Here is a 21,184-nt window from a genome sequence, read left to right as displayed (position 1 = left end):
CTGCTTCGGATTCTGTCTCCATATCTCTCTGCTGCTCCCCCACTCATGCTCACTGTCTCTCTCTCTCTCTCTCTCTTCTTCTCTCTCAAGTATGAATAAACATTAACAAAAATTAATAAAAAATAAATAAAATGGAAGTGTAAGCCATGAAGAGCTATTTCAAGGCAGTGATATATATTGATTTGCCAAATGAAAAAAAACAAGTTTGGAAGAGGAAAAGACCATGTACACCTAGGGCAGTCAAGGAAGGCTTGATGGAAATGCAGGGTATGAGCAGATATTGAAGGGCTGAGAAGACAGAAGCTGAATCGATGTATGCCTTTCTAAATCCGTTCATCTTTTTCCTCATCTTCACTCTTTCTTTCTTTCTTTCGTTTTTTTTTTTTTTTCAATTTATTTTTGGGACAGAGAGAGACAGAGCATGAACGGGGGAGGGGCAGAGAGAGAGGGAGACACAGAATCGGAAACAGGCTCCAGGCTCTGAGCCATCAGCCCAGAGCCTGACGCGGGGCTCGAACTCACGGACCGCGAGATTGTGACCTGGCTGAAGTCGGTCGCTTAACCGACTGCGCCACCCAGGCGCCCCTCTTTCTTTCTTTTTCTTTCTTTCTTTCTTTCTTTCTTTCTTTCTTTTGTAAAAATAAATAAGCAAAAAAAAAAATGACTGCATATTTAAGGAGTAATTACCATAATATACTAATTAGTGTTAGTATACTAACAATATACTCATAATGTGTCATTACCGTAATGGGGAAGTGGCAGGGGGTGGGGGAGAGAAGGCTTGACAAAAGGGAGCAAGACACCATCTCCTCCTTCAAAAGAGCTTGAGTTCAGCAAGGAAGACAGGGACGGGAGATGAATAGTGACCGGAGAATATGAGTTAGTACGTGGTTCGCAAACTAAGCAAGAGGAAGTCTGGTGCATCACGAAACGCCTTGTAGACATGCCAAAGTGTTTGAACTTCATCTTAGATAATACAAACCTAGCAGTTTTCTAAGCAGAGGAAAATTATGAGTTAAGATCTGCTTTTTCTTCTTCCACATGGTTCAATATCAAGTAGTGCTTTATTTTTTTTACCTTTATTTATTTTGAGAGAGAGAGAACAGAACAAGCAGTCTCTGTGCTGTCAGTGCAGAGCCTGAGGTGGGGCTCGATCTCATGAACTGTGAGATCGTGACCTGAGCTGAAATCAAAGTCAGACATTTAACCAACTGATCCACCCAAGCATGCCTCAGGTAGTACTTTAAAATGAAATTCAAAGATACTATGCTTTCTTTCTTCTGGGAAGTCATATATTCTTTAAGGAATTTTCTTCATAATTCTTACAGTCTTTAATATTAAAAAAAGGCAATGTATATTAACTTTTTGAGATGTGATATAAGTAGCAATCATATTTAAAATGCATTATGGCACATATGTATATTTTGCAGTCAATCATGGTAATGTTTAACTTGGCAAGATTTCTTACTAAAGCTGAGTGGGATCTTGTATGTTCTCATAAAGGGTTGCCTGATCTGCTATATTTGGTGCTCATTTCTTTCTGAAAGCAGATTCTTGTTGTACTCTAGCAGACTTTTTCTTTTACATTGAAGAAAACTCCTAATTTAAATAATCAAATTGCAAACATTTATGGGTTACATTTTCAGCAGAAGAACCTACTTGAGAGAGCACATATTTGAAGAAAGCAAGAGGTGTGGATGGATAAACAACATGGCCTAATCAGAGGCGGCTTTGGAGCAAGGAACTGTCTTATTAGGAGAAAATGACCAGAACAATAACTATGGCTCATGGAGGCTTCTGGAAACCCAGACACTTTAGTATTCACTGGCATTTCCTCTGAAGATGGGTTGCTGCAGAGCTCTGTTTCCTTGGAAACATGATTTATTGACCTCTAAAATGGCACAGTTTATTCTGAGATATAATACCAGACTTTATAAATTAAAGTACTGACTAATCCAATGAGTTCTTCTGGCCATTGAAGCTCAAATTTCATTTTGTTACCACTTAGGCACATTAACACTATATTTCTTAGGCCACAGAGCAAATAACATGAAATGTAACAGTCATCAATTCTGAGTGGTGCGTAGTCAGATATTCGCTCTATCAAATTATTTTCTGTATTTTTCAGATTTATTAAAACTTTTATATAGGAGATAGTGGAAAATTTGGCCAAAGGTGTGCATTTGTACCAAACTTAACCATTTTAGGTTTTATTCTAGTTACCTTTGAGGAAAAGTGTTACTGTTGGGCAAAAGATATTTGGTTAAAAATAGTTATAACAATGTAACTTCTGTTGAGTATTGTGAGCATCGTTTTATTAAAAAAAACATATTTGAATTTAAAAGAGAGTGAACAGAGATTTGTTGATGAGTGTTTCAGGGGCCAGACTTTAATAAAAATCGTGGTAGTACAAACAGCATTTGGAGATCATTGTGTTTTAGATTATTAGTTCTAGGCTATTGAAACAGACTCTGAATGCACAATTTCAGTTTTTTCCTATCACCAAATATTTCCCATGAAAATCAGGATGGGCTGACCATTGAGAGGTTACTTCATTAAAAGAGGTATGATTCTTAAATTAAGGTTGGCAGAAACAAAGGAACCAGAGAATAGATTTTATTATTTCCATGATAATACTTCCTCCTTAAACCTGTGACCTAAAAATTTCCTTATGATGAAAAGGAATCTTGGAGAATTAAGGGTCTTCCTAACTACCTCACCATAGTCTATTTCACTGATTAATTACCCTTGTGACAATGTGAGTGGGAGATATCAGTTTATGTCGAATTTTCCTTGGACCTTAAAGAAGAATCACGTATTAAATTTGCAACCAAGAAATGCAAGCTTCTCTGGAGTTTTCCAATCCTCAAACCTCAATTCTGGTGTCAGTTGTCATTCCCCTGATAGAAATGGGGGGCAGTAGAGCAAGTGGTCCTGATCCCAGCCCTCTCCTCACAAGGATAGCCACAGGGGCTCTACATGGAGGCTTCTTCCAAATGCTCGTTAGCCTGCTAACCCACAGCTCGGAGAGCCCCAAGGCTGCAGAGTGTTTTGTTAAATCCCCAAGGGATTAAGGAGCGTGCATGAAATTATTGTGATGCTTGTCTAGACACAGGCAGGTTCTGAGAACTTTTCTTGGCAAATGGTGTGATCACCATTTAAGATCCTTATTTAAGACTAGTTCACATGTAGGCTGGTCTTCCCTGACCTGGTAGAATAGGCATAGCAATTTAGTTGAGGCTGGGGAACAACCAGGGGAAAACTGTAAGTGGTTTCCAATTATTCTATGAATGCATTTTATTCCTTTGCCCATTCAGACGGTTACCTCCAAGAGAACACAGTGGGGATAAAGGAAATGTGTACATCGAAGAGTAGCCTAGATGCAAGAATGAAGAGGGTCTCTCATAAGAGCAAATGACTCCCATGAGGGGTCTGGGCATGTCTGCAGGTTCTGGGTACCCCTCCTCAGTTTTCAAGTCTTCTGTCTGCCTGGTGTAGTTTGTTCTAGTTAGAACTTCCTACCTGAAGTTGGGACCACATTCAGCCTTTGATATCTTGCTCTTGAATTGGGACAATATTGGCTGCTTTTTGTTTGCCAAAATTGTTTTTTGCTGCATATGTAAAATGGAGCCGGGGCGCCTGGGTGGCGCAGTCGGTTGAGCGTCCGACTTCAGCCAGGTCACGATCTCGCGGTCCGTGAGTTCGAGCCCCGCGTCGGGCTCTGGGCTGATGGCTCGGAGCCTGGAGCCTGTTTCCGATTCTGTGTCTCCCTCTCTCTCTGCCCCTCCCCCGTTCATGCTCTGTCTCTCTCTGTCCCAAAAATAAAAAAAAAAATAAAACGTTGAAAAAAAAAATTAAAATGGAGCCGGTCATTCTAAAGCTCTCATGTTGCATACCATCTGTATTCTGTGACTATTTTGTACAGGTGAAATGGGGGGACTGCATATTGTAAGTGTACTCATTTCACTTGATATTTAAATTAGATCCACATGGATTGTTTTGTTGAGTGAATAATTATCTTTTATTTTTTTTTATTTTGTATTTTAGAGGGAGAGAGAGAGAGAGAGAGAGAGAGAGAGAGAGAGAGAGAGAGAATGAGGGGCAGAGGAAGAAAGAAAGAATCCCAAGCTCTGCATGGAGCCTGATGCAGGCCTCGATCCCATGGTCCTGGGATCATGACCTGAGCCCAAATCAAGAGTCAGATGCTCAACCAACTGAGCCACCCAGGTGCCCCTATTATTCATTTGGCTGTTTTGTAATACTGATGTTTTAAATATTGGGTCTACCCAAAACAAGAAAAAAAATCTGTAATTCTTCATTTCTTAAAAGCTATCTGACATTTCATTTTTCATTACTCTTGATGCAAATATAATTAATAAAAATCACAATCTATATTTTGAAGAACTTACACATTTCAAATCTAATTAAAAAACCTGGGAAATTGGAAAAAAGAAATGTAAATGTTACCAACAGGAGATTATGTTTTCTCCTCATTGAGAAAGCCAATTAAAATGATGTGAAATGATACAAAATAGGATTTATATTTTTAACTGATGAGTCCTGGTTCTAGCTGACTATAGATAGCCCTTAGCAAAAATAAAACAACAGCATTAATAAAAAAACCGGGTGGTACATTTAATGTTCTTTCTGTTACTGCTACAGAATAGAAAATGCCTCAAGTCCCCACCCCTTCTTTAGAACACATATACATATCATAAAAAGCAACCTCTAAAAGTACCAGAGTCCAATAATCTTACCAAAAATAATATTTCTAGGATTCATCTTTCCCCAATAGGAGGATTTTGTATTTTGGGGGAGTTACTGATTATTTCCAAATAAATTATGCTTTTGGATTGTGTTTCACATGAACCAAATCCAAGTTCAATTTTGAAATAACCATTTTCAGGGGCACCTGAGTGGCTCAGTCGGTTAAGCGTCTGACCGGCTCAGGTCATGATCTCACGGTTGATGGGTTCAAGCCCCGCATCGGGCTCTGTGCTGACAGCTCAGAGCCTGGAGGATGCTTCGGATTCTGTACCTCCCTCTCTCTGTCCGTCCCCCACTCACGCTCTGTCTCTCTCTGTCTCTCAAAAATGAATACATGTTAAAAAAATTTGAAATAACCATTTTCAGCTAATCGACAATCTGGATACTTACCAGACTCATGAGAAATTGTCTTAACAGTGAGAAGCTTCACACTCTCTTTATCGGATTGAGGTCTATTTGGAACAGAAAACATAAGTGAACACTGCAGTAATTAGCATTGTATGTCTCTGTGAAAGAAAGTATACATGATATAAACAGAATGAAGAAGACACAAAAGCACATATATGTGTGTGTGTGTGTGTGTGTGTGTGTGTGTGTGTGTTTCTATGGGAAAACCTGTGTCTTTTTACATACAGACAGACGTATACTTTTATAGCAGTTTTTGCCTCTAAAATAAAGCCAATCAATCTCTGTCACACCGTCAAGCAATCATAATCAGATAAAACAGAAACAGATCACGTGAAACACTTGACACAAGGTCCATATCACAAAGGTCTCTGGTGCCTGAAGGAAGGCATAGGAATGTTTCCAAACCTTTTGGGCTAATGTTGAGTTCTGGGGATATCCCTTTTCATGAGGCCCTATGTACCGCACTATAGCAGCTGAACTGTCTATTCTAACCAAGAGTCTCCACTCAATCCTTTCTCAGATTTGAAACAGTTTTAAACCCAGATTCCTTTACTTGGACATCTCAAGAGACTTTGTTTCTAATAAAGAAAGGCAGGTGATCTAGGGATGTTATTTTTAAAGTTCACAACTCCATAAAGGCAACCTACAAATTCAGGTCAACAGCTCCATAAAGGCAACCTACAAATTCAGGTCAACAACAAAAATCTTAACTACAAAATTTGTTTTTGACATTAAAACGATTTGTCTCTTTGGAGAACCTTGACTCTAACAGTTGCCTGGACTGGTGAGCACTGCTTTTTTGTTTTAATAAAGTCAAAGTACAATAGCCATCGACTGCTAGGATAAAGCCACTCAGTGCTGTCTCAAAGCATAAGCATGATTATTCCCTAACTGTGATGAACATACTGAAATTTTCACTGGGAAAGTTATCTTAAAACTCTATCTTAAAAATCTCTATGAGGTTTCTCTTTCTGGCTATTTTTATGCATTCTTTTCTCTTTGCATTCCATGCTTGGATTTCCCATTTTACTCCTTTATCCAAGTTTAAGAGCAAATCTTCCCTTTTAGTTGTTGGAATCTCTCTGTTGGATAGAGAGTTCTGACAAATAGCCAAAGCCTATTTCTAGTGATTTTTGCACAATTTGTTTTAAAACTAAACCAAAAAAAAAGTGTGAGTAGAAGATTAATGTTCCATGTAGATATACAGATACAGATATGGTAGAGTCAGAGCTTCTGGAAAAAAAAGGATGTGGCTACTTACTGGTCATTTCCATTTTCCGGTGTGCCTAAAAGAGGAGAGAATTGTTATTACAGCTGTGGGAAGCTGGCTACAACACCCCCCCCCCCAAATAAAGGCACCCACTCCCAGACCCCAGCTACTTTCTGTGCAGAGATGTTTATAAAGCCATTTTGTAACTTTTAAAAAATCTCCCCTGCTGCCCCACTGGACTTTTTCTCATATATGGTTACAACTATTCCTCAGGTATGGCTGACACATTCATGGAATAGCCCTAAGTGGGACAACTCCCCTGAATTTAGTTCTGGACTCATTTTAATCTTATAGTTTCATATTGCTATGTGAAACTACTATCCATGGTCACACATCCCACAGACAGCAGAAAATGTTTCAGTTTATTTTAGTATCTCTGGAAAAAAAATTTCCCTCAAAATATCCAATTACCTTTTTATACCAGAGAATTGGATTTTTGGCTCCCCTTTATACATTGCTCTTTCTGGAGACACAAGCCACTGTATTTGTGGCGAACGACGATGTAGACATTGCCTCTAATTGCATCTGGAGCCCACTGATTCAGCCTCTCAAAAGTGCCCTGCAAAATGTCACTGAGGCTACTAACTATGGCTAATCTTTTGTTTGCTTTGCCTGGCTGCTGCGCCACAGTCTGGTAGAAGACATTTTGGGTGTAGAGTGAGAATTCAGAATGATTCATTCTGCACAAAGCCTTGGCCTTTAGGGAGGATATGTTGGTGGTCAAACCTTGCGGCAAATTAGGCAAACTATTTAATGTAATTGCCTAGGGCCCCCTTGTTTTGTTCCTGACTGTGCTGTGGTTTTATTTCATTGCTACTCAGCTTTCGTCGCTTGGAGTTCCTTTCACGTCTAATGTAGCCCTTGTCATTGGGATGGGCCTTTTCACTCTAAGTCTCCTGGCAATGACCATCATTGTTTTATAAAGAGTTTGATTTCCACTAATATTTTGGCTACTTCTATTTCTGTCATCTTGGCTAAGATACACCATCATGACTCTTAATCCCTAGGATATAATTCATGGCGCCATATGCTGTTCACCAGTCTAACTCTGTGTTCCCAACATCAGTAGGATTTTAACAGCATTTTTAAATTCCTATTTTAAGTGTTATGTATGATATCACTCATGATGCTTATTATGGCCCTGCTTCAAAGTGAGTTGATATTTTTTTCTATGCCTTTTTTTCCCCCTTAGAATACTGTAATACAGGTTCATTAGCAGAATGAACAGACTACCTTCTGCATATGTGCTGTTCTTACTTAGGTTAAAGCTCGGACTACTGTCAACATTATCCAGATAAGCTTAATTTTATACCGACATCTCTGATTCATGTTGTCTTCCAGAAAGCAGAGAATGTTTACAAATTTTCTGAACTTGAAGTCTAACCCACACACTTGAAGAGAGTTGAACTGTGGGTGTTTAATGGTGCTAATTTAATAACAATGCTGTAAAAGTCTGTTCGGAAAGCACAGTTAACAATAACCACATAGATTTTGCTGATTGTACAATTACCGAACTTGGTTATAAAGTATTATATGCTTTCAAAATAACTCTCCAGGGGCCCCTGGGTGGCTCAGTCGGTTGAGCATCCGACTTTGGCTCAGGTTATGATCTCACAGTTTGTGGCTTCAAGCCCTGCATCAGGCTCTGTGCTGACAGCTTGCTCAGAGCCTACAGCCTGCTTCAGATTCTGTCTCCTTCTCTCTCTCTGCCCCTCCCCCGCTCATGCTCTCTCTCTGTCTCTCTCTCTGTCTCTCTCTCTCTCTCTCTCTCTGTCTCTCAAAAATAAATAAATGTTAAAAAAAAGAATAACTCTCCATAGCTATAGGTATTTTGTACATTTTTTCCCCTGAATGATCCAATTCATCCAATTCATTTCTTTAATAGAAAATGTCAACTTTTCAAATAACTTAGTTGCAAATCTTCTTATGCAAAGCAGTCTTTCAGTACCGGGTATTTTTACAAATGGATTTAGCACATTAATTTTTTACCTATCCTACTCAACACCCACAGGCTTCAACCTGGATAGTCGATTTCCCATATAAAATAGTATTGGTGTTTTAGAAACTTAGAGAAATTAAACTGATTTATAAAATTGCTATTTCCCCTCTGGAAACTAAGGAAACATATTTCAGACATTATTAAGAAGTTTATTCGCTAACTTCCAAAGGGAAAGGCATTTCTTTGTTTTTTTCTTATTTTCCAATAAGAGCTATAATGAACACTACTGTTTTTCGTAACTTTGCCTCGTACTGTCACGCTTGGGCCCCGAACTCTCCGTGAGGTACATGGTCAGGGATTGGGCTCAGGAGCAGCATCCACTAGTGTCCTGGGAGCACATTGTTCAAGGGGGTAAACCCAGAATAGTGTGGCTTGCATATCTTATAAAAATAATTGATGCTTACTTTTTTAAGAGTATATGAGACTTAGGTAGCGTTGTGTTAGTAAAATATTTAGAATTGAAGTGAGGTAAGGGAAGGTTCCATTTTACTGAAAATTAAAAATTTAAGTCAACAAGCAGCAAGCAAGGCTCTGCTATGTATTATACACAGTGCAATGTGAACGATATGTGGTTTGTGACTTGGAGGGCTTGCCCGATGTCACGGACTGAATGTCTGTGTCCTCCTAAAACTCATCTGTTAAATCTTAATGCCCAATGGGATAGTATTGGGAGGTGGAGCCTTTGGAAGGTCATTAGGTCAGGAAGGTGGAGTCCTCATGAAGGGGATTTGTGCCCTTATAAAAGAGATCCCAGAGAGCTCTCCTGTCCCCTCTGCCTTGTGAAGACACGGTAAAAGGGTGGCTTTCTACAAAGCGGGGAGAGTGCCCTCATCAGACGTCAAATCTGAGGATGCCTGGATCGGACTTCTCAGCTTCTAGAACTGTGAGAAATGTTTGTTGTTTAAACCACCCTACCGTGGTATTTTTGTTATGGCAGCCCCAACAAAGACCCACCCTGCAGTGGATGCAGGCACATAGAGGAGTAACTGTACGATAATGTGATGAATAATATTACAAAATTCTGTGCAAGTAGAAGTAACGAAACACTCTACTCCTCTTAAAGAGATGGCGTGTTATAGAAAGATACACTCAATGGCTGTTTGAGCTAGGTCTTTATGGATAAATTGCAGATCAGGTATGTCATAAAAGGTAAGTGGTGAGCAAGGTGTTCTAGGAGAGGGAATAGCATGGATGAGGGCCCTCCACTCGACAACCAGGGCTCAGGTCTGGGATGGAAAGATAGGTTTATGCTTAAGGCAACAGAAAGGGGGTTGCTGAAACATGGGAACTGAAAGGGGTTCGAGAGAGCTCAAGTGTCTGGGACAGGAGACAGACTGAAAAAAGACTAGGAAATCTGAATGAAGTAAGGATTTAGTTAATAACAATGCATTGATTGGTTCATTAATTGTGGCAAACATAGAATACTACTGTCAGATATTAATAATAAGGGAAATGGAGTGTGCGGTGTAGGGAAACTCTTTAACTATCTTTGTGACTTTTCTGTAAATCTCAGTCTCTTTTAAAATAAAAAAATATTAAAAAAATAAAAATATAATGCAATTATGGAAACCAGAAGTATTTAAGAAGAGGGAAAAAAAGATGAAGTAGCAAAAAGAAAAAAAAAAAGAAAAACAAAGAGTGACGACATAAAAGAGAGCAGTGCTATTTATTTATTTATTTTCACTTCAGGAGTAGAGTTTAGTGATTCATCACTTGCATACAACATCCAGTGCTCATCACAACAAGCGCCCTCCTTAATGCCTGTCACCCATCTATGCCATTCCTCCTCCTACTCACCCACTCACCTCCCTTCCAGCAATCCTCAGTTTGTTCTCTACAGTTAAGAATAGCCGTGCCATTTTAAAGAAAAGTGGAAGGACCTTAAATGCTATTGGAGAGATGAAGGAGGATAATAAAGAATCGTCACACTTAAGTCTCACGAAAAATTGCCATCGTGTTCGGTCTTGAGGAGATGAGTCAATTAGCAGAACACACAGTCATGGAACACACCTTCATCAAAAGGAAGATGTCTTCCCCAGCCATGAATAAGTCACAGAACGCTCCTCGAGAGATTGTGGGCCCCTCAACTAAATCCTTAGCAATACTTACCTTTATTTTTTGTCACATGGAAGTGGACAAAAATCTTCACTACAGATAAGGGATGTCATTTTATGCCTTCTTTACTACCATAATCCCCTGACCACTCACAAAACTGGGGTTATTTCATTAAAAATAATCTGTTCATATTTGATTATATCTGCCACTAGTAAATCCTCACACCTTACATTCGTCAGCGTTCAATGGGTTTCTCTGCCCCTTCTCTTCTATTTCTGTGATCAAGCAACATGGCATTTTCTTTCAGCAATCCTCCTCTCCCCTCAAGAGTTTAAATTCAAGTTTAGACTGAATATATATTCATCTTTCAGGAAACAAAATGAGACAAAACCCTGTCACCTACCTGGGTCGGTCTTCCAGCACATTCGATACAAACCCACAAGAATAAATGCTGAAAGGGTCACCACAATCAAAGCAATAACCACTGGCAGAATAATACCTAAAACGTATTGAAGACATTGTCAATTAGCGTGGCTGTTGAATTTAACAGTAAGTAGTTTACTGAGCAAAAGCATGCGTGCATCCTTCCTTCTTCGAACATCACTCTATTAGACATATTATATTTTAGGCAAAGAAGATTTATCTCATTCAAAGGTTTTGCTCTAGTTGTCATTTCTGACATATCCACTTGATGTCAGTCTTGCAGCCTTTTGAAATAAAATTGTAAACCTAAGGGAGCTGGTTCCTCACCTTAGTTAGACACCGGAGAAGTGAAGCAAATGGAAGACTGGAGATGTCCTCTAGACTATAGTGTGACCCACATTCACACATTATATTCTTTACTACTGTATAATAAGGTTACTAATCTATCATCTATTATCTCTCTATCTGTCTATCATCATCATCTATATCTCCCATACTGGAACTGCTCTAGTCATAATGTTGGCATCCTAAAATATCACAAATATCTTTCCATAATGATATCTTAAAACTAGAAACAGCATAAAATAGCATAAGTGGATATAAGTGGAAAGCAGAATCGATTTCTAAAAGTGAACACATGGTCCAAGAGAGATGTATGTGGATGTGGTCATGCATTTAAGGGAGAGGTGTTGTGACAGTAAGTTAGGGTGAGTTTTTAAGAGGAGAGTCTTGCTGTTTTGCTTTGTTTCTAGCACCTGCCTTATGTTCTGACAGTCATTTCCCAAGACAGCTGTCATGAGGATAAACCAGAGATGTAGAGGTTATAGTTCTTATTTAATTAGTTATTCTTAGCTGCTTGCATATGTACTCCTTATATTTATCCAATTCTTTTGTAGGATGGCTTACACTTCCAATTTTATGGTTAAATGCTTGTTTCATATTAGACCTTGAGTGAGATCATTGGTGCCTCCCAAAATGAAGATGCCACGAATTAGCACGTCAGTAAGTGTAATGCTGACTTATTGAATAGAATGGCTTTACCTAAAATTAAACAATCTTTTCTAATCCAGTTTCTTTTTTTTTTCCAACGTTTTTTTTATTTATTTTTGGGACAGAGAGAGACAGAGCATGAACAGGGGAGGGGCAGAGAGAGAGGGAGACACAGAATCGGAAACAGGCTCCAGGCTCTGAGCCATCATCAGCCCAGAGCCTGACGCGGGGCTCGAACTCACGGACCGCAAGATCGTGACCTGGCTGAAGTCAGACGCTTAACCGACTGCGCCACCCAGGCGCCCCTCTAATCCAGTTTCATATACATTCACTTTATCCTTAATTTCTAGAGAAATTAATGGATTTTTTCTATTCAGTCCTAGAATACACATGTGTTATATGACATATATATGTTTTTGCTAAAATGGGGCATTTCTTTAAAGGCCATTTTTAACATTAAGGTAGAGTTCTCTGAAGATAAACAATTCATTTTTATAGACCCCTCTGCCTGTGCACTTTTGCTTATCTGAGACTAGTCTCATCAATTCACCTTGACCCTAGGTGGTAATTGCTGAGCACTAAAGTAAGGAAAAAATCCCAAGGGTGTGCTCATTAAAACCAGACTCAAGGGGCACCTCGGTGGCTCAGTCAGTTGAGCATCCGACTTCAGCTCAGGTCATGATCTCACGGTTTGTGGGTTGGAGCCCTGCTTCAGGCTCTGTGCTGACAGCTCGGAGCCTGGAGTCTGCTTCAGACTCTGCGTCTCCCTCTCTCTCTGCCCTTCCCCAACTCATGCAGTCTCACTCTTTCAAAAATAAACACATTAAAAAATTAAAAAAAAAAAAAACAGACTCAATAGTAGGAAATTCTTAAGCGAGCAGCAGTTAGATAGAATTATAATGGGATTGCAGGTTCAGTAAAGTTGATAAAGGCTGTCTATAATTGAATCCTCTCCTTTATCAGTCACATTCAAACGTTCTGCGTATTTATCGCCGTGAGTGAAGATATGTCCGTTACTCACTGGAATAAGAGGGGCTGGCTGAAGAAGAGCTTGCATTTTTTGCATCCTCAGTATCTATTATTTTAAGAAAGAAAAAAAAAATAAATCACCTTTGGTTAATGTATGCTATGCCATTTTCCCAGTCCTTCCCCACCCACCCTCTCCTCCCATTTAAGCAAGCCTCTGTGATCTATAAGTATGATGCTTCAAGCGGAAAACAACAACAACAAACCAAAAAAAAACCAAAAAACAAAAAAACAAAAAAACAAAACTATCTCATTCTGAAAGGGCTCTGTTTTGTACATCAAGTTTGGTAGGGAGTTAATGTATACAACTTGATGAGTTTGGACAAAGGTATATACCTGTGAAACTATCATCACAATCAAGGTAATAGATAAATCTATCACTTGCAAAGTTTCCTTGTGTCCCTGCAGTTTTGTTTTGTATTTCGATTATACCTCAATAAAGTTTTTTAAAAAAGACTGTAGGGTTTTCTTGGTGAGAAGAGATCAAGTAACCAAGCTTCCACTCATATTACACAGAAGTCATACCTTGAAACTGGGAGATGTTTCCTGGAATTGTTATTGATATTGAGGGTAATGCACTGGCATTAGAAGGTGATGTCTCTGGATATAGAGTGTTAACTGTAGGGAAATCACAAATGCAGTCAGACGAGGGTATTGGTTCCTCTTACTGAATTTCTTTGTGGCTGTAAACAGTTTGCATTTCTGAAGACCCGTGAAAATGGTTTATTGTTGAATAATAAGATACATACAAACCGTACACTTAATCATAAGTTCATCTATTCTTCCTGTAAAGACGATTAAATTTGGAATCACAAAACCTGGGCGTCAGCATCACGTCTTCGAGAACTGGCCAAGAAAGCTTGAGCAAGTCTCTTTTCCTAAGCTGCTGCCTTTATCACCTGCTTCATGAAATTCTTGTGGGATGTGAATCTATTCAAAAACAGTACTCACATTTCAGATATTACAACTTTGGCGGATGGTGTTTTTTTTTCCCCCACTGTACTTAAAATAGACATAAATGCATAGGACTTCAGATTTTATCGTGTTTCTTGGTGTTTGAAGAAAAGATTGCAGTTGAGGCTTTGATTAGAAGGATTGGCTGGGGAAAATATCAAGGAAAATTCCTTCATTTGCACTTGTAAAGCTCAGTAGTTATTTACATTTATGTGCCTTCTTTAGAATAACTGCTGCTTGGTTGCATTTCTGCCACCGTCCATGCTCTTTTCTTCCAAAGGAAATATTAATTTTAACTTATTATTATTCTCATTAATGTGTTTACTTAAGTCAACATCTGCAACCTTCAATCAGGAGGACTGAAACAAAAATTATAAATAAAGTTGCATTATTCAAAACCCACCGATCTCAATAAGTTGCAAGGAAATATAAATACCTAAGTGCTTCGTAAACTTAAAGCATCTATCCTTGTGAATTTGGGATAAAGCACAGTTTGCATTTCGAATGATTTTGGAAAAGAATTATTTTTCAAAGAATGCAGTTTAAAAGGATTTCTTTTTATCACACCTGCTTGGCTTGTCTCGCTGCTAAATTTTAAGTTCTGGCAGTGTGAAGGCCATAACCCCCACCATCCTCCACCTGGAGCTCTAACTACAGTGGGTGTGCAGTGATATGTAGCTGACTGCTTGGCTGCACCAAGAGGCATCTCTTACAATTATGGCCCCCTTAGGAGTATGGGTGCCATGTATAATTGCACCAAAGAAATTGATATCGCCTGTGACTGCCTTGGATCCTTCTTTCTTTGCCACCCACAGTCCATCGTGCATTGCATGCTCATGCATTTTTGACATCTGTGGGGGAAGAATGATGTTTAGAGTCTGTACTGTTCTTGCCATGCAAGGGATCTGTGGGAGGAAGCTAGATATATGCCCATAAGAACAAAGAAAAATGTCAGACTAGTGCACTAAACAGGCAGAAAAAGAAGTACTTCATGAAAGACTGGGAACTAGCTGAAACCTTGGTACTTTTAGTTGTTTTTTCCAGCGTCAAGTGTTTTAGTGAGAATGTTGCTCTTTTGATTGTGTTGGTAGAGAGCAAGATGGCTGATTAAATTACCAATGGCATTAATTCACCTGGGATTTCCCAAGGCTTAATTTTCAAGACTCCAAATCTTATCTTACCACCTTCTCTCTTTTTTTAAAAAAGAATGTTTATTTTGAGAGAGAGAGTGAGAGCAGAGGGAGAGGGAGAGAGAGACAGAATCCCAAGCAGGCTTTGCACTGTCAGCACAGAGCCCAACGTGGGGCTCAGTCTCATGAACCCGGAAATGATGACCTGAGCCAAAATCAAGAGTCCGATGCTTAACCAATAAAGACACCCAGGTGCCCCTATCTTACTACCTTCTCACAGACAAGCTAAATGGCTATAATTCTAAATATAACCTATGTGGTTTATATAAAACTCCAAACTTTCCTACTTCAAACATGTTGATAGTCCAGTGCCAATTCTTAGTGCTAATGACCCATAGGTTAACCCTTCAAGAAGAGTTAACCCTTCTTGAAAGAAGAATTTATTGGCTCCTTGGACAAAGAGTTTAAATTTTTTGTTTTTCTTTTAACTGAAATGTTCAGTTAATAAATCATTTTTGAAACCAGTACATCTACACACACGCAATTACACACACACACACACACACACACACACACACACACACACACACTTTACCTCTAATAATGTGCAGTGCCTTCTGGTGTTTTGTTTTCTCTTGTCTTTTATTTAATATGTACAATATTGGTCATGACCCACTTATGGCAATTAACTTACAGGTTTGAGATAGCCTATTAGAATGCTCATATTGATGAAATTGTTATTCTTGGCTTAATTCATAACTTGTGGGCCTAATGGAATTCTTTCTGTGACTAAGATAGAAGGATCCATGGTGTGTTCAGAGCTGATAATCTCTGTGGATTTTGTTGAGACTCTATTATCCTATATTACTATTGAAGCAGCATTGGCAGAAGATGTACAAGAGAAGTATAGTGGAGTATTTAAGAGCATGCTTCTGAAGCCAGAGTACATGGGTTCAAATCTGACTATAGAACTGGTTTCCTGGAGAATGTTGGGCAAGTCACTTAACCTCTTTTTTTTTAATGTTTATTTATTTTTGAAAGAGAGAGAGAGCATGGTCAGGGGAGAGTCAGATCAGAGAGAGAGGGAGGCAGGATCTGAAGCAGACCCCACACTGTCAGGCAGAGCCAGATGTGGGGCTCGAACCCATGAACCATGAGATCATGACCTTGGCTGAAGTTGACGCTTAACCAACTGAGATACCCAGGTGCCCCCTCACCCTTTTTAAATTTATTTATTTTGAGAGTGAGGGTGAGAGTGCAAGCTGGGGAGGGGCAGAGAGAGAGAGAGAGAGAGAGAGAGAGAGAGAGAGAGAGAGGGAGAGAATCTCAAGCAGGCTCCATGCTTTCAGCACAGAGCCCGAGGTGGGGGCTTGATTCCATGACCCCAGGATCATGATCTGAGCTGAAATCAAGAATTAGATGCTCAACTGACCACACAGGTGCCCCAGGTCATTTAACCTCTTTGTGCTTGAGTTTCCACATGCACAAATGGTGATTATAATAGTTCTATATCATAGTGTTATAAAAGTTAAATGAGTAAAATTATACTTAAATTGCTTAGAAGAGTACTTGATACTAATATATTTATATTATATATAATATTATTATAATATCATAATATAATATGATATATGCTATATTATTATATTATATTATCTTATAATAATATATTTTTTATTATATTGTGATTAGGCCTCTAAAGAGTTGTACCTTTCACCCAAAGTCAACTTGTCTAACTTTCTCAAAAAATTCTTAGTGTAAAAATATATGCAATAGACTTTATGGATACCTCCATGTTTCTAGATGCTTCTTTTCTCTACCCAGGAACTGGAATAACTGAAGTATATAGTGCTCTTAGATGACATAGATTTACTGTTTGACCCTGACTTTTGGTGATTGTAACGATTATTGAATTTCAGATACGTTCTGTCATAATTTAAATATAGTTTGCAAGCTTCAGGCCAATGCTTGGAACAAGCTGTTTGAGGTAGAGACCCTCAGAACCAAGTCTGTTGTAACAAGGCGCATCCAAATTTACCCCACTGGCATCAGACAGTGGCATATATTTGGCCCTTGCTGTAAAGCAATTACCTGATGAACCATTGGGCGTTTTAAAGACAGAAGGCCTTACTGATATCTCAGCGTACCTGTGGTGGCAGTGAGAATGAGCCTTAGAAAACTCTAACTACAGGAAGTGTAATTGACCCAGGTTCCCCACCTGCTTTCTGAAATTCATTGCTGTGTTCTTGCTGATGCCATGCCTCTCCTAGGCTGAGTCTAACAGGCCTGTTCCTGGGAGCCGCAAACTCCTCTGAGGAGAGACTGGGTCTGCAGGAGTCCCTGATGGCCTTTTTAGAGGAGGGTATATGTGATACATTGGTATTAACGGGAGAAAAGTGTGAGTGGCAGCAGAGGATAAAACATTCTATATGAGAAAGAAAATACAGCTATATATTCTTTTTTTATTTCTTGTATGTTGCCTACACTTCTTTCTAAACACTTCTTTTTGCTTCTTTCTGAACACTTTCTAAACACTTTCTAAACTTTCCAGACGCTTTTTTTAAAAATTTATTTTTAAGTTTATTTATTTATTTTGGGAGAGACAGAGACAGTGCAAGTGGGGGAGGGGCAGAGAGAGAGAATCCCAAGCAGGTTCCACACCACCAGCGCAGAGCCTGATGCATGTCTTGAAACCATTAAGCTGTAAGATCATGACCTAAGCCGAAACCAAGAGTCACACGCTTAACCGACTGAGCCACGCGGGCGCATGTTTCTAAACGCTTTCTAAACTTTCTAAACATTTTCTAAACAGTTCTTTTTACTTCTTTCCAAACACTTTCTTTTTTACGCTTAAAGAAGTACCTAAGGAGTTAAACTTAATTGAATTGAATGATTGTTTCCCATTATTTATAAATAACTGGGACACGTGTTTAAATTGCAATTTGGTGGATTCATGTCTCATTTTAAAAAATAACTTTTGAGCATTTGACACAATGAGTCATTCCTCCTGAACACCTTTGCCTCATGTGACTTCTGGTAGAGCACAGCTTATGGGCTAATCTTCTTGGTCTCTTTGGCTGGTTCCTCCTTTATCTGACTTGATCTTGGAGGGTCCCAGGGCTTAGTCCGTAGTTCTCCTCTCTAACTATGCTAATTTCTTTGATGATCTCATTCAATTTCAAGGCTTAAATACAATATCAATGCTAATGATCCCCTAATTTATATTTCCAGACCTCATTCTTAAACTCCAGATTCATAAAGCCACCTTCTTATTCAGCAAATAATAAACATCTTAAATTCCACGTGTCCAAACTTGAACTTCAATTTTATCTTTAGCCTTCCCATCTGGCAATCATTCCTTCCAGTGGTTCAGGCCAAAGATCTCACAGCTATTTTTGCCTCATCTTTTATAACCTATCCCACATGCAGGATCACCAGGAATATATCTATTGGTTTCACCTCCAAAATATATGCAGAATTTGGAGACTTCATGCCACCTACCCTGTGACTATGCTGGTCCAAGCCAACACCATCTCTCTCCTGGAAAACTACCAAAGTATTTTTGCTTCATCTGACAGTCTTTTCTTAGCTCTCAGATTTATATTTATAAAATATGAGTCAGACCATGTCACTACTTTGCTCAGAACCCCCAATGTTTCCCCATTTCTCTTATGGAAAAAGCCAAAGCCCTTGCAATAATCCTCCAAATCCTAGGCAATCTGCCTGGCAAATCCCCTGCCCCCATACCTCACTAACTCTAGAGGTTCATAAACACACTGGGCCTCTCCTCAAGTTCTAGATCTGCCATTATCCTCTTCCTCTACATATTGGTTTTCTTACTTCCTTGTATTTACTTAAGTCTTTTCAGGAAAGCTCACCTTGACCACATTTTTCAGTACTGTGAAATGGTCCCCATCTTTCTTCACTTCTCCGGCACTCATGATCCCTCCTTCCTACACTGCTGTGCATTTTCTCTTTCTTATAACACTTACCATCTTCTAAGTAAGATCCTTGAGGTCAAGGATAATATTTTGCTCACTGGTGTCTCCCAAATGTTAGAACAGTGTCTGGAAGTACAGTCCATAAGCCTTTGCTCTATGGATAAACAATTTTTTTTTTGTAGAAATGACTACTGTTAAAGATAAAATGAATTAATGAGCATACCTTTTGAATCTTAATATTTGGACTGGTACATATTTAAAATAATTGTGTCATTAGTATGTTCATCTGTTCTACAATAAGAAAAAAGTAGACAGCTACTCTGGGTCTAACAGGAGATATTGAAGGAAATACTATGGAGTACAAGAGGTATTTATTGCCTTTAAGGAGCTTACATTCTAATAGAGGAGGTGAGAAGCACAGCCCAAAGTTGATAGATGTGAAACAAGAAATAAAGAATAAGACAGAACAATATGTCCGGGATCAAAATAAGAGAGACTCTGTCATTTCTTATTGAGTTTTACTTATGAGCTAACTCTTAACAAAAACGATATGAGGAACTTAAGCAATGATATATACCATGAGGTGAATACGATAGAAATAAGAAATCAGAACCAATGCAAATGGATGAAACAAACAAGCTCCTTTTAAGAGTTAATAACAAACATAACACAGTTTCTGGTGCTCCTAGAAGAACTGACCCTGAGCATCCTTCAACTCAGGAAAAGGAAGCACAGTCTACTCTAGGCTTTCATTATCAGAGGAAAAAAAAAAGGCTTATTCTATAAGTAAGTGGCATATAAGTGGTGCAGGCAATAAATGCTGCGAGTATGGCTGGTACCATTCTGTGTTTTGGGAGGGGAATATGCTGATATGATCCCTGAAATCTCTTCTAGCTTTAAGATTTTGGTTTCTTGTCAAAGTTCCTTTCAATCCAGATTTTGTCATAGCTAGAACATATTTTTGCCTATAATGGCACCCTCTGTTTACTGAATGGGCAAAATATCAAAGGGGAAGTTTTCTGCTCTCATCAGACTTTACCTTTCTAACCTTGGCATACTCTTTTTTTTTTTTTTAATGTTTCTTTGTTTCTTTTTTCTTTTCTTTTTTGTTTTTTTTTTTCTTTTGAGAGAGAGAGCATGAGCAGGGGTGGGATAGAGAGAGAAGGGGACAGAGGACCCAAAATGGGCTCTGCACTGACAGCAGCAAGCCCTATGCAGGGTTGGAACTCACGAACCATGAGATCATGACCTGAGCCGAAGTCTGATGATGCTCAACACACTAAGCCACCCAAACGCCCCAACCTTGGTGTACTCTTAAAGCAATGCAGAAAAAGTTTTATCTCAAATCTCTTTCACTTTGCTTTGGGCCATTGGTGTGACTAACCTGAGGTAACAGAATCTTTTAACCCAGTAATAACTGTGAAAGGAGATTTATTTACCTCAGGTAAGTTTTTGGAATTACATGTTGAAGAAAGAGGCTGAATTTTTTTGTGATTTGAATATGAATGGTTATTAATTTCCAGAAAGTTATATAATATACAAAGAATGAATGAGGCACCTTATTCTGAAACAATTTTAATCTCGTGCTTTCTACATGAGAGATTCTGTGGCTCTAAGACACAAGGTAACACATCTGACAGTAAGTAGAACTAAGACATAATAAACCAAGTAGGATTCACAACTTCCTTCTCTCTTCTCATTATACCATGTAACCAACGGATTTTAAGTGAGTTTAGTTCATCTTACTTGTTAATGGAACCATTATCGATGAGGCCAGTGACATCTTTTTTCCGCATTCTGAAAAGTTTAGGATGTTCTGACCCTTCCCCCAGCACAGATACATCATCTTGCCTTAAATTTACAATGTGGATAATATGACTTGAAAACACTGAGAGGCTTTACAATATGTAACCATGTCAGTGCTATGCTTTCTGAGAATGTGAGGGTAAGCTTTTCAAAAAATATAGGCATTAAAATATTAAATAGGATTTTTATTTTCCAATCCTTTCGGGACACTATGTGTTGTGGGAATTATTCTAAGTGTTTTACAGATGTTAACTCATTCAATCATTGTGTTGTAAATATTTTCATTTTACAAAGTGGAAACTGAAGCCCAGAGACATGAAGTGATTTGCCCAAGATGACAGAGCAAGTAGGTGGCAGAGTCGGGATTTGAATGCAGGCTCTAGAGTCTGTGCTGTTAAATACGATTATGCTGCCT

General features: G+C 38.8%; 1 protein-coding gene across 2 annotated transcripts in view; it reads right to left on the bottom strand.

Annotated features, from left to right (window-relative positions):
• EMCN (endomucin) overlaps positions 1 to 21,184 on the bottom strand; it is a 103,085-nt gene that overhangs the window by 10,052 nt on the left and 71,849 nt on the right. For both annotated transcript variants that reach the window (XM_003985140.5, XM_006930944.4), the window contains 5 exons: positions 13,464 to 13,556; positions 12,934 to 12,987; positions 10,903 to 10,998; positions 6,437 to 6,461; positions 5,158 to 5,219 (listed from right to left, as the gene is read on the bottom strand). In XM_003985140.5, coding sequence (XP_003985189.3) covers positions 5,158 to 5,219; positions 6,437 to 6,461; positions 10,903 to 10,998; positions 12,934 to 12,987; positions 13,464 to 13,556 — 330 coding nt within the window. The remainder of the gene's footprint in view (positions 1 to 5,157; positions 5,220 to 6,436; positions 6,462 to 10,902; positions 10,999 to 12,933; positions 12,988 to 13,463; positions 13,557 to 21,184) is intronic.

The sequence above is a fragment of the Felis catus genome, chromosome B1, assembly GCF_018350175.1.
Source record: "Felis catus isolate Fca126 chromosome B1, F.catus_Fca126_mat1.0, whole genome shotgun sequence".
Classification (NCBI taxonomy): Eukaryota; Metazoa; Chordata; class Mammalia; order Carnivora; family Felidae; genus Felis; species Felis catus.
This window is presented reverse-complemented; position numbering and strand designations above follow the sequence as displayed.